A 13,202-nucleotide genomic window follows, 5' to 3' on the forward strand; every position below is an offset into this window, starting at 1 on the left:
CAAAGAGTTCTGGTCTAAACGACAGGGTACCTACCTTGGTATTCACTCCAACTATCTTTCACTAAATTGTCTAAGTCTTCCTTTACCTGATCATTACAGCGTGTTTCAGGCTAAATTGACTGCAATATAGAAGACTTTACTGGGGCGGCAGCCCTTGGTCGGGAAAAACTCGAGTAATTTCGGTAACTTAGAAGTGGCTGCCAGTCGGGATCAGTTAAGGAACACAGGAGCCCAATGCTCAGTAAGCAACTTCTGTTAGGGTGCTACCGAAGGTATAACTTCTGTAGACATTTGCTAGAGCATGAGCCGCTTCTCAGGTAGGTCACGAGTCATCTCTTCAACTACATTGACGAGATCCAGGACAAAACATAACTGTAACTACTGGATCGGACAGTGTACAGATAGACAATAACAGCCCAACTATTAGATGAGTTAATCGAAGACGATCGGTGACAGCGCCACACTGACAGAGTTTAGTAAACTGCTACAACAACTACGTGCATTCTTTGGCTCATAGCCTCTGCCAATATTAAACGTCCTGTTATCATTTACTCAGACAATCAATCTACCATGAAATCTCTACAATCAAATGGTACCAACTCAAAGGTTGCTATTGAATGTGAGAGAGTTCTAAATGAGCTGGCTTCGTTGTCCAACAAGTATTGCCAGACTTTCTGGTAAAATTTAAATCTCTGAGGACTGCGTCCTGAACGAAATACCAACCAAAGAAACAGAACTATTTATGGTAAACTCTCACCTATCTTGTAAATATCGCTTTGAAGATCTTCAATTGGTGCCTGTCTCAGCTCTCCCGCTATAGAAATAATGGACCATATAGCACCCGGAAATAAAAGATTACCAGGTTTGACCATCTGAAGCAAAGTTGTGAGAGTAACTTCCGCTGCCACGTCATTGGGGATTCGGCAGCAGAATGGTGCCCGCTCAATTCACACGTATTCTTACGCTCTTTCAATCAGTCGTTGTTCAGAAGGCAACGAAGTGTCATGAGCAACATTAGCTGTGCTGATGTTCGTATATCACTAACACAATTTCAGTTTTTTCGTAAATAAACCACCGTCACAACCCCCATGCCGTAAGCAAATCAGCTGATTCCTTCAAAATCTCTGAGAGGCGGTTAACGGTCTGATGTTGGCCGCACCTCTGTATTCTGTACATCGTGATATAACACCCTTAGTGCCGTTTCGTAGCGGGACATTGTAGGTAGCGTTTTTATCCAGGTGCCCTGACAAAATATTGGTTTCCCGTCTCTTGCGTTTTCTGATCAAGTTGAGTTTGGTAGATCGTATAATTTTTTGAACCTCAGCTCGATTTTAAAGCATCTCGTTCATATAAAATACTGCTGCTCGTCCAGCCTGATTTGAAAACGACATAATTATGTATATTAACTTGTCTGACCCCTTTTGCACATCCATCTTTGTTTCGGACAATCAGCTGTTGACAATTGACGATCAGCTGTTTTCATTTGCATTGTACCAAGTAATAATCGGTATCAGTTAAGACGAAAGGTATACTTGATTCGTCTTGCAGAATAAGGCTCTTAATGACAATTCAAACAATATTAAATCCTTTTTTTTTACATACAAATTAGAGAACGAATACTTTGTTCGGTTCAATCTCACCTATTGCTGAAAACGTATAATACGTACGTATGAACTATCATATATTCCTATTATTTCAGAGCGTTGGTCATATGTTAGCGCCGGCATTGGTAGAATGTAGTCCCACAATTTATTTTGTTAAATTAAAATTTCAAAAATGTTTAATACTTTACTACATTTCACTTATAGACTCCACGCCACAATATCTGACCCGCTTTGCCTTGCGAAGACACATCGGTGGCTCAACTAATCCAAGTTTTTGGATGGCTGGCAATTGTGCCGGTACACAGATTGGAACGCAGTCAGTGTTACTCTCCCGCTGGTATGAAATCAGTAATTCGCATCATCACAATCAGGGCATCGGCGGCACCTCACGAAAGTTCCATTTAACACGGCGCCTAGATGAAAATGCCTCTTCGAAAGTTGAGGTGACAGTCAAAACAATGAAAGAGAAGCAGAAAGAAAAAGTGGAGGAGATCATAAAAGAGGCAAGTGCACCGGCCTCCACAAAAACCGTCCGCGAGCCGGTGGAGCCTGCCAAGGCAGTGGCCACAGAGCCACAGAAAGCCGTCGAAGTGAAAAAGTCATTGGGTACACGCATCTGGGAGGAATTAGTGCACTACTATCATGGATTTCGGCTACTCTTTATTGATATAAATATTTCACGTAAGCTTATGTGGCGTGTACTTAATGGTAAGACACTTACCCGTCGTGAGAATAAACTACTTTTACGCACCACCTCCGATCTGTTCCGACTCATACCGTTTTCGGTTTTCATAATCGTTCCATTTATGGAACTACTATTGCCGTTCTTTATTCGTTTCTTCCCTGGTATGTTGCCTTCTACGTTCCAAACGGCCAAGGAGCACGAGGATAAGCTGAAGCAATCGCTCCAAGTGCGTCTTGAAATGGCGAAATTTTTGCAACAAACACTCGACGAAATGGCTGTACAGCATAAGAAGGAACACAAGAGTGAAGAGGCTAAGCAGTTCGCTGAGTTCTTCGAGAAGATAAAAGATACCAAAGAGCATGTACCAATTGAGGAGATCATTAAGTTCGCTAAACGTTTCGAAGACGAAATCACATTAGATTCGTTGTCACGTGAGCAATTGGCGGCGCTGTGTCGTGTGCTAGAGCTAAACACCATGGGCACCAGCAACTTGCTGCGTTTCCAATTGCGTCTCAAATTGCGTTCACTCGCCGCCGACGATCGTGCAATCGCTCGTGAAGGTGTCGAAGCGCTGGATCTCTTTGAATTGCAGCAGGCGTGTAAAGCGCGTGGTATGCGCGCCTATGGACTGACATCAGACAAGCTGCGTTCACAGCTGCAAGAATGGATTGACTTGTCGCTCAACGAAAAGGTGCCACCGACCCTACTGCTATTGTCGCGTGCATTACTCATCTCCGACGAAACCGCGACAACGCACAAACTCGTGGAGACGATGCGTGTATTGCCCGAAGCGGTTGCGACAAAGACGAAAGAAAAGATTGGTGAAAGCGAAGGTAAAATTGATAATAAGACGAAGATTGAAGTGCTTAAAGAAGAGGAACGAAAGATTAAAGAAGAGCGCGAGGAAGAACGCGAAGCAGAAAAGGCCAAGTTGGAAGAGGAGAAGGCGCAAGAAACCGAAGAGTTGCTTAGCAAAACACCTTTTATACGCGCCAATATGATGTCTAACGAACAACGAAAACAGGCTGAAGCTAGCAATAACATAACGTCAAAGGACGTCGAATTGCTGTCCGACGCTTTGAAATCACTATCCACAGATAAGAAAATGATGGTTGAGAAGGAGACACTCAAAGATCTCAAAGAGGAGCTTGAGGATTACAAAGAAGATGTTGAGGAACTGCGTGAGGTGCGTAATGTTGTCAAGGAGCCATTGCACGAGAGTCGCGCGGCGAAACTGCTATTCAAGAAGGTGAATAGCATGATTGGACACTTGGACAAGGTGCTAGTGGATTTGGAGAAGAAACGCGAAGGCCAGCAAAAGCATGCAAAACTAATTGCTCCAGAAGAAGTTGAGCAGACGCCGCTGCAAAATCAAGACCCTATACAGGATGAGGATATTGTACGCGTCGCCGAGTTGATGGACACCATAAAGAAGGTATGCGAATAAAAACACTGCTCGCAGAACTATTCATATTATTTTTGATTTACTTTTTCCCATTCACAGTTGCAAAAGACTTCGGATGAGACGCGCTTGAAGCAAATCGAAAAAGTGTTGAGCAAAATCGACGCCGACAAAGATGGCATGATTACTGTGGATGAAGTGTTGAAGGTGGGCACGCCACGAGGCTGTAGGGAAATATATGTGCATGCACAATATAAATTATATACTTTTCTTACAGGTCGTGGAAGCGATTAGCCGCGAAAATGTCAACTTGTCAGACAAACAAATTGAAGAATTGGTCACGCTGCTTGATAAAGAGAATATCATAGAAGCGGAGGAACGTATGGAGAAAGCCATAGCGAAGAGCATAAAACTGGCAGAGAAACAAATTAAAGATCAACAAAAGCAGGTGGACGCATCAAAGGCGTCAGATGAATTGAAGGATATTGCGCCCGAACTGAAGGATAATGCAACGGACTTAAGTCGAGACAGCCAAAAGAACGTCTTAAAAATGGAGGTAAAAGTTTAGTTTACAAAGAAACAAGAATTAATGAATATAGAATATTTTATACACATATATTTTTTTTAAGAATATGTAGGGTTACTGTATTACGAATTCCTAAAATGTATAGGAGAAACAAATTTCGTTTCCAAATTCTTTACGTTGCTATTGTAAGGAAGTTTTTCTTTACAGTGAAAAGATTTACTTTCCTGAACAGAGTCAAATAATTCAAACAACTACTAGACTGGACAGAGTTGACTGATTTAAGATCAGTTCTCTTTCTTGCCAGCTCGCCTGCGATGGAATTTTCTGGGACGTCTCTGTGTCCAGGGATCCAGGCAACGACCGTAGTGAATCACGTAGCCATTTATAATACCTCTACATTCAATTATTACTTTGGAGGAAGTGTTATTGGACTCTAGAAATGTTTTTGGAACTTAACCGTCAGAGTAGATAGTTGTTGTTGTAGCAACATAAACATTCCTCGTACATATGCGGGAATGTTGCTGAAGTGACAGTCCTTGGCCGGTTATAAATCTAAGTCGTTCCGGTGACGTAGAATCGACTGTCGTGGAAATGATAGTGATTGATTGTGCTGCAACGGACGAGTCCTTGACCCATCTCTTTTATAGCTAACTGCCGAAGCTATTGCTTAGTTTTGAGGCATTTATACCACCACTGGCTCTGTGTAAAAGTCCTTAACGCCATTCTTATTTTTTTCGGATTCTTTTGAAAAAATTATTTTTAAAATAGAATTGTGGAGCAGTGTAATCTCATTTCGTATGTATTTCTCGTTTCGTATGTATTCTGTGGAATTTTCGAGTGCACAAATCTGAGAATTTTCCAGAGTAGGCATGCATACAATTATACCGGAATTTGTTGTTGTTGTTGATGTAGTAGCAGCATAAACATTTGCCATGCATATGCGGGGAATGTTGCTGAAGTAACAGTCCATGGCCCGAAATAGATCCGGGTCATTCCGGTTTCGTAAAAACGACTGCCGTGGATTTGTCGTAGATATCTATGGGAAAATAGAGTCTTAAAGGCAATGGAGTTTCAAAAGCCTTGGTATAGGTAGAAGGCAGCGCTAAGCGTTTCAAGATGCTACAATATAAAAATCTTCTTTTCTCGATAGTCAGTTTAATGCTACAAGTTTTTTGGGGCTATGCTGGGCTTTTACAAAGGCCACTTCAGTATTTTGCTCACTTCTTGAACAACCTTCTCGTACTGCTTCTAAACTGCATGGAAACAATCGGACATTAAGCTCTGTACGACTTATCCCAGTACTTCAATGTAAACCTTTTTTGGCTGCCAGGCCATAGAAATATAGCAGGAAACTGCGTAGCAGATGAACCTGCCAGAAAAGGTACAACCTAAACTATTCAATCGGATAAAGCGTTGATACCCATGCCCATAGCCACTTCTAGATTACTAACAGACAGAGAAACCATTAAAATGGCAAATACAAAATGGCAATACGTAACAATATGCGAATTAAGCAAATTGGCATGGCCGAAACTCAACAGTGGCCGCTCAAAAATACTGCTAAAACTCAACAGAGAGAATACAAGAACTTTTATAGGTGTTTAACCGGCCATTGTCTAATAGGTAACCACGCAAGAAGGCTGGGAGCTTCATTCTACGATTATGTAGAAGCTGCTGTAATACAGAAGCGGAAGAAACTATTGGACAACTCATTTATGAGTGTGAAGGATTAGCTAGAAGAGGACTTCACACGCTTGGTAGTGCATTTTTAACAGATGTAGCGGGAACTAACGAAGTTCAGCTCGTTTATAAAAGCCACAGGTTGGTTTAAAAGGAATCACATAGTGTAAGGAAAAAGTTCCAGTTGTATCACAGTGGACCTGCGACAGGTCTAAGTGTGTCATATTGGCAGCCACCAGACTTACCTATGTTAAGGTCTGTGCCAGAATGAATTAGTGTTGCTAAATATTGGTTTTATTTATTTGTTTCTTTGACACTCATTGACACTGCATTTACTTTCAGGCATGCAACGAGAAGAATCCACTCTTGGAAGCCGCTGAAAAGCAAAAGGAGAAGATACTCCCAAAAAACGATATCACTGCACAAATACCTGCACCACCACCACCAACAGCAGCGACCCAGGGGAACCCAAAAGATAAAATGATATGATGCGAAGAGGAAGGTGATAAACCAAAACAAAAATTCACAGATCAAGACCGTCGGTGCAAGTAAAGATGTGCTACTACAGGCGGCTAATTCAAGAGTAACATCTTAAGCCGATTTGTCTTGCTTTTTTGTTTTAGTAAAATTGAATGGGTCGAGTGCAAGCGTGCGTGTGTATGTAGTAATGAAAATGGTGATGAGGCTGACTGTTTTGTGAAAGAATTTAAAGGATATAAAGTTATGTATAGAGAAACATAAAATAAAAATAATTGATAGTTGGAAAGACGGTTGGTGTTGCGGTGTAAAGGAGCGTAAGAGAGATGGAGAGAAAGCGTGCTTGCTTAAAATTTTAGCAACGGCAGCAAAGGTGGCAAATAACAATTAAAAAGTGTTTGAGGAAAAACCAAAATATGACACTGTACTTGCTTAGGTTGAAGAGGTTAATTAAATACGATTGTTGAAGCAGCGATCGCAAGCTTAGCAGAAGAGGGGTAATAGCATACAGAGGGGTAATTCACTATTACTTAAGTGCAAATGCTGTAATTTCAAGCCATTTGCACTTAAGCGTGAACTATTCAAGTGTATATATGCGCCATTGTTATTGCCTTAGTAATACAACAACAACGCTTTGGCGATTCGAAGATGCAATGTGTGCGCCTATTACGCATTTTTTTTTTTTTTTGTTGCTTTCCTTGTCGGTTGCTACGCAAATGAATTTCCACTTTATAACCAACTAGCGTAGATATATTTTTATTTTCCTTTAAAATCATTGATTGCCAATAATTTAATATTTTCGACTGTTTTTTGTAACAGCTGCTTAAGTTTTCTCTTTTCAAAGTAAAAGTTACAATAAAAAATTTTTTTTAGCAGAAAAATATTTCCTTTTCATTTCAAAGCAGAAAAACAACAGCAGAAACACAAAAAATGCCCCTCAGCTGCATCGCAAAAATATTAGCAAAACTTGTTGTTGCCTTTGAGAAATCTCAAAAAACAAAGGCGGAAGTTTTGCGTATATTTTATGCGCAATTTTGCAAGCCCATTTGCCTACGTCTCCAAATCGTAACACCAACAATAAACTACCATATACCAAAATAATCGCAACCGTAAGACGTGAAAAAAATTATTAAAAAAAAAATGCGTTGACGCTGCCGCCGTTGACTTTATACGATGCTATTGTCAGTCTGCGAGTAAATAACTTCACCACAAACTGTGAGGCTGTAAAATTATATAAAATAAAAAAAAATCGCTATTTAAAATTTGTTTAACTTTTATGTGCATTATAATTTCTTGTTTTTTTTGTATAAACTGAATTTCATAAAAGTATTGTAAAAATTTTGATACTACATGTAAAGAACAAATGAAAGATGTAATACATATAGACTTGGAAAATACTTATGTAGAAATCCGAAAATAAATTGTCACAGTTGTGAGCAATGCACATGCAGCGTAAGAAAAAAAATGAACAAGCAAATATTTATGAATTGGTTAAAAAAAACACACACACACTCATACACTTAACCGCTAAATATAGCAATTCGAGTGGTAACTATTACATTTAAGTGAAAAATGGCGTGATTTAGAAATAGTTAAATTGTTGAAAAACTACAAAGCGCAGATAAAATGTCGACCTAAGCAGTTTTTGTTTTAACTTTTCAAATGCTTTAATATGTTTTTCCGTGCGTAGAAAAAGGTTACGCTTCCAGGCGCTATTTCAAGGAAATTTAATCCTTTGTAAATATTTTGTGTGTTCTAAAATCACTTTAAAAATTGATTCAATTTTGTTTCTCTTACGCACCCTGTACATAAAATGCTTATTAAGCTGCTAAACATTCTGTATAAACATAAAATTTAATTTAATGCTAAAAAAAACAAAAATATTTAAAAAAAATTAGAAAATTTTTAAAAACTACTTTTTTTTGCAAAAACAAAAAATCTGAAAGCCCCTAATCAATTTAACTGCTTAAATTCCAATCTAATTTGAGTAAATCAAGCATCCAAATAATTTGTTTCCACATTTGTCTAAAGTGCAATTGGACCAGCCGGCTTGTTTTTTATCAGTCCGATGTGATATGCCAAGGTTTGGCAGCCGCATCGCACATAGAGCTAGCAATGTCACTTAGACCCCGAAATGGGTCCGTTGTGGTATGCCAAACTAAAAAAACATCTTATAAATTTTTAAAATTTAATTTTTTTATTATTATTGATAATTTCTCTGTTGTAGCAATATGAAAAAAAAACAGCAACAACAATTGGGCGTTTAATCTATTCAACGGGTTTTCCAAAATGTTAATGTTTGTTTTCAAAGAAAAAACAAAAAAAAAAATTTTTAAAAATCTGAAATCTCCAAATCTGTTTCTAAGCCCCACTTTGTTCTACCAAAAAAAAAAAACTAATTAAAATTTAGTTTTTACAACGATTTAATTTGTGCTACCGCCGCTAAACGTACCAGTTTGTATGTATGAATGTTTATCCGAGAAAATTCGATGCACATGAATTTATGCTTTAATCTTAATTTTTTGTAAATTACAAATTTGTATATTGTGAACTTATAATAATGATATAATTGAGTACAATAAAGTCGATAATGAAATAAACAAAAACTCAAAAATGGCATTTTCTTTAAAAGCTAGTTTTATATCAAAAATAATAACGGGTATGTTCAACAATGCATTATAATGCGCAACACACCATTTCAGAGTGAGCAGTGCGTTCAAAATATGCAAATATGGCAGGACTGCAAATGCAACGCGTTCTTAAACGTCATTTTTGTATCAAAAGTCATGCATTATTTGCAGCAAAAATTTTCACACTGCCAATAAATACGCTAGTAGAATGTCTGATGAAAAGTGGGTATTTAATTATTTATTTTAGCTTTTAATACAAAAATTGTTGAAAAATACGATATTTAAACTTTATTTTATTATACTTTTCTTGGTTTTAGTGATTACTTTAGTACATCTATACTAATATTATAAAGAGGAAAACTTTGTTTGTTTGTTTGTTTGTAACGAATAGGCTCAAAAACTACTGGACCGATTTTAAAAATTCTTTCACCATTCGAAAACTACATCATCCACGAGTAACATGGATTACATTTTATTTTGGAAAAAAATAGGGTTCCGTTAGATATTTGGATTTTTCGAACACAAACTGAAAAAAATCGTATATATAAAATAAAGTCAACTTTTTGTGTGTGTTCGCTAACCGGCCGTGTCTGCACCGAATTAAACCAAACTTACACACATTGTTAAGAAGGTATTGAAGATGGTTTCCGTATAGTTTGGATACCTATTGGTGGATAGGGCTCGAGATATAGGTCAAAACGTGGACCCGGGTAACCTTCGGATGTGTATGTATAATATGGGTATCAAATGGAAGCTGTTGGTGAATGCTTTAGTTCAGAGTATTTTTCATGCCGCTCCGTGACTAGGGTCTCGAGATAGAGACCAACACGTGGACCCGGGTAACCTTCGGATGTGTTTGTACAATATGGATATCAATTGGAAGCTGTTGGTGAATGCTTTAGTTCAGAGTATTTTTCATGCCGCTCCGTGACTAGGGCCTCGAGATAGAGACCAACACGTGGACCCTAGAATGTGTTTGTACAATATGGATATCAATTCGAAGCTGTTGGTGAATGCTTTAGTACAGAGTATTTTTCATGCCGCTCCGTGACTAGGGTCTCGAGAGATAGGTCAAAACGTGGACCCGGGTAACCTTCGGATGTGTATGTACAATATGGGTATCAAATGAAAGCTGTTGATAAGTGCTTTAATACGGGGTAATTTTCATACCTATTGATGACTAGGGTATCGAAATATATGCCAAAACGTGGACCCGCCGTGTCTTTGCACCGAATTAAACCAAACTTACGCACATTGTTAAGTAAGTATTGAAAATGGGTTTCGTAAAGTTTGGTTGTAATTCGGAGCAGTGGCAACGGGTACAGCGTTCTTTTGAGCCAGCCATAATGTCGCTTACTTTTTTAACGCTTGGGGCGGAACTGAACTGTCAAATTGACAGTGTGAGTAACAATGTGTCAATATTTCTTTCTGATTTGGATGCCATAAGGAAAAAACGTAAGTGCAACATGTAAAAATTGTTTGTGAATTTTTTTGGAGTGGATTTTGGAACAGTGAATAATTTCTTACGAAATTTGAGAATTTAATGTGAAATCCGAATGAAATTATGTGTTCGTGGAAAAAACAATTTTTTTCGTTTTTTTTTTTTTGAAAAATGTAAATGGATAATGGTTAAAAAAGCTCCAATGCTTAATAAAACATATAAATTGAAACGAAAAATTCATGGATGATCAGGAAAAAAGACGATTGTTTATTCATATGCGTTGATTTGAAATTTAAAAACAATCTTCTTTTTTCCTGATTTTCAATTTATCTATCTTCTTCTATCTATATATATAAATGTGAAAATCTGTCCCTATGTTCGCTTATAACTCGAGAATGGCTGAACGGATTTATCTTATCTTGGTCTTGAATTATTCGTGGAGGTCTAGGGAAGGTTTAAAAGGTGAGAAAAATTCGAATAATTGCCGGGAAAATGGTCAAAACGTGGACCCGGGTAACCTTCGGATGTGTATATACAATATGGGTATCAAATGAAAGCTGTTGGTGAATGCTTTAGTTCAGAGTATTTTTCATGCCGCTCCGTGACTAGGGTCTCGAGATAGAGACCAACACGTGGACCCTAGAATGTGTTTGTACAATATGAATATCAAATTGAAGCTGTTGGTGAATGCTTTAGTACAGAGTATTTTTCATGCCGCTCCGAGACTGGGGTCTCGAGATGGAGACCAAAACGTGGAGCCTAGAATGTGTTTGTACAATATGGATATCAAATTGAAGCTGTTGGTGAATGCTTTAGTTCAGAGTATTTTCCACGCCGCTCCGTGACTAGGGCCTCGAGATAGAGACCAACACGTGGACCCTAGAATGTGTTTGTACAATATGGATATCAATTGGAAGCTGTTGGTGAATGCTTTAGTTCAGAGTATTTTTCATGCCGCTCCGTGACTAGGGCCTCGAGATAGAGACCAACACTTGGACCCTAGAATGTGTTTGTACAATATGGATATCAATTGGAAGCTGTTGGTGAATGCTTTAGTTCAGAGTATTTTTCATGCCGCTCCGTGACTAGGGCCTCGAGATAGAGACCAACACGTGGACCCTAGAATGTGTTTGTACAATATGGATATCAATTCGAAGCTGTTGGTGAATGCTTTAGTACAGAGTATTTTTCATGCCGCTCCGTGACTAGGGTCTCGAGAGATAGGTCAAAACGTGGACCCGGGTAACCTTCGGATGTGTATGTACAATATGGGTATCAAATGGAAGCTGTTGGTGAAAGCTTTAGTACAGAGTAGTTTTCATGCCGCTCCGTGTCTAGGGCCTCGAGATAGAGACCAACACGTGGACCCGGGTAACCTTCCGATGTGTATGTACAATATGGGTATCAAATGGAAGCTGTTGGTGAAAGCTTTAGTACAGAGTAGTTTTCATGCCGCTCCGTGACTAGGGCCTCGAGATAGAGACCAACACGTGGACCTTAGAATGTGTTTGTACAATATGGATATCAATTGGAAGCTGTTGGTGAATGCTTTAGTGCAGTGTATTTTTCATGCCGCTCCGTGACTAGGGTCTCGAGATATAGGTCAAAACGTGGACCCGGGTAACCTTCGGATGTGTATGTACAATATGGGTATCAAATGGAAGCTGTTAGTGAATGCTTTAGTTCAGAGTATTTTTCATGCCGCTCCGTGACTAGGGTCTCGAGATAGAGACCAAAACGTGGTATTGAATAAATAAATAAATAGTATGAGAATAAAGAAATAAATAATATGAAAACCATATCTTTTCTGTTCTAAACCATATCTATTCTATTTTAGTGTGCCCAGCGAAGGGGGCCGGGTTTGCTAGTCGGAGTGAACGAGCAAAATGACATTTCGATTTGAGGGGAAGTTGCAAGTTTTTACTGTATAAATTTTTACTTGTAAGAATTTGCAAGTGAGAAAAACAGCTGATCACAAAGAGAAAATAAATGCGCATCAAAATTTGCGAATGGAATCAAAGTTCTAAATTTTAATAAAAATGGTTATTAAAATGGAGAATGTCAGTAAAAATATTTCAGATAAAATATGAAAAAAGCTTTGTGATTGCCACAATAATACCATTGCTTATGGGATGTGCTTCATCTGACCGCGATGATGAAATGAAACAAATTATTGTGGACAAAATAAAAGCATGTGATGCTAAGCGCGTTTTTTTTTTGTATTTTATTTGCTTTAGTTTTTTTAAGGGGTTATATACAAGTAGAAATTTCAAAATATCGATTTTTTTATATTTTTTTCTTCATGTACATATGTATATTTAAGAATACACACAGAAAATTTAATATCGTTTCGGTGAATATTTTCAAAGTTACACGCAAATTTGAAAAGGCGTTTCAGAGTGCTTGAACTTGAACTTTAAAGGCGTTTTTCTCAAAATGGTGTTTTCAAAGTCGGTGACCAACATTACTCGAAAACGGCTAAACCGTCTAGTCTCAAATATTAACACGAGTTTCTTAAATATATTTTTTAGTAATTAATCGAAGTTTTTGTCTCACCGATAAATATTTTTTTTATAAACAATTTAAGACAGTCAAATTTTGCTTATTCCTTCGATAAATTACTAGATTTAACATTATTTTAACGAAATCTGTTTGGTTTTTTAATTTCAGAGGATCCAGTTCAGAGATATAGTAGTCACCGCAAAACGTCTTTTTTGAGAGGAGCTCCCGGAGATCAGCTGTAGCTCTTTTCCAAAT

At 38.1% G+C, this 13,202-nt stretch overlaps 1 protein-coding gene across 4 annotated transcripts in view; it reads left to right on the forward strand.

Moving 5' to 3' along the window:
- LOC128868913 (mitochondrial proton/calcium exchanger protein) overlaps positions 1 to 8,471 on the forward strand; it is a 29,130-nt gene extending 20,659 nt beyond the window's left edge. For all 4 annotated transcript variants that reach the window (XM_054111514.1, XM_054111515.1, XM_054111513.1 and 1 more), the window contains exons 3-6: positions 1,809 to 3,724; positions 3,794 to 3,898; positions 3,969 to 4,247; positions 6,240 to 8,471. In XM_054111514.1, coding sequence (XP_053967489.1) covers positions 1,809 to 3,724; positions 3,794 to 3,898; positions 3,969 to 4,247; positions 6,240 to 6,386 — 2,447 coding nt within the window. In that variant the 3' untranslated portion in view covers positions 6,387 to 8,471. The remainder of the gene's footprint in view (positions 1 to 1,808; positions 3,725 to 3,793; positions 3,899 to 3,968; positions 4,248 to 6,239) is intronic.
- Positions 8,472 to 13,202: the final 4,731 nt, after the last annotated feature.

This window comes from Anastrepha ludens, chromosome 6 (genome assembly GCF_028408465.1).
Source record: "Anastrepha ludens isolate Willacy chromosome 6, idAnaLude1.1, whole genome shotgun sequence".
In the NCBI taxonomy this organism is placed as follows: Eukaryota; Metazoa; Arthropoda; class Insecta; order Diptera; family Tephritidae; genus Anastrepha; species Anastrepha ludens.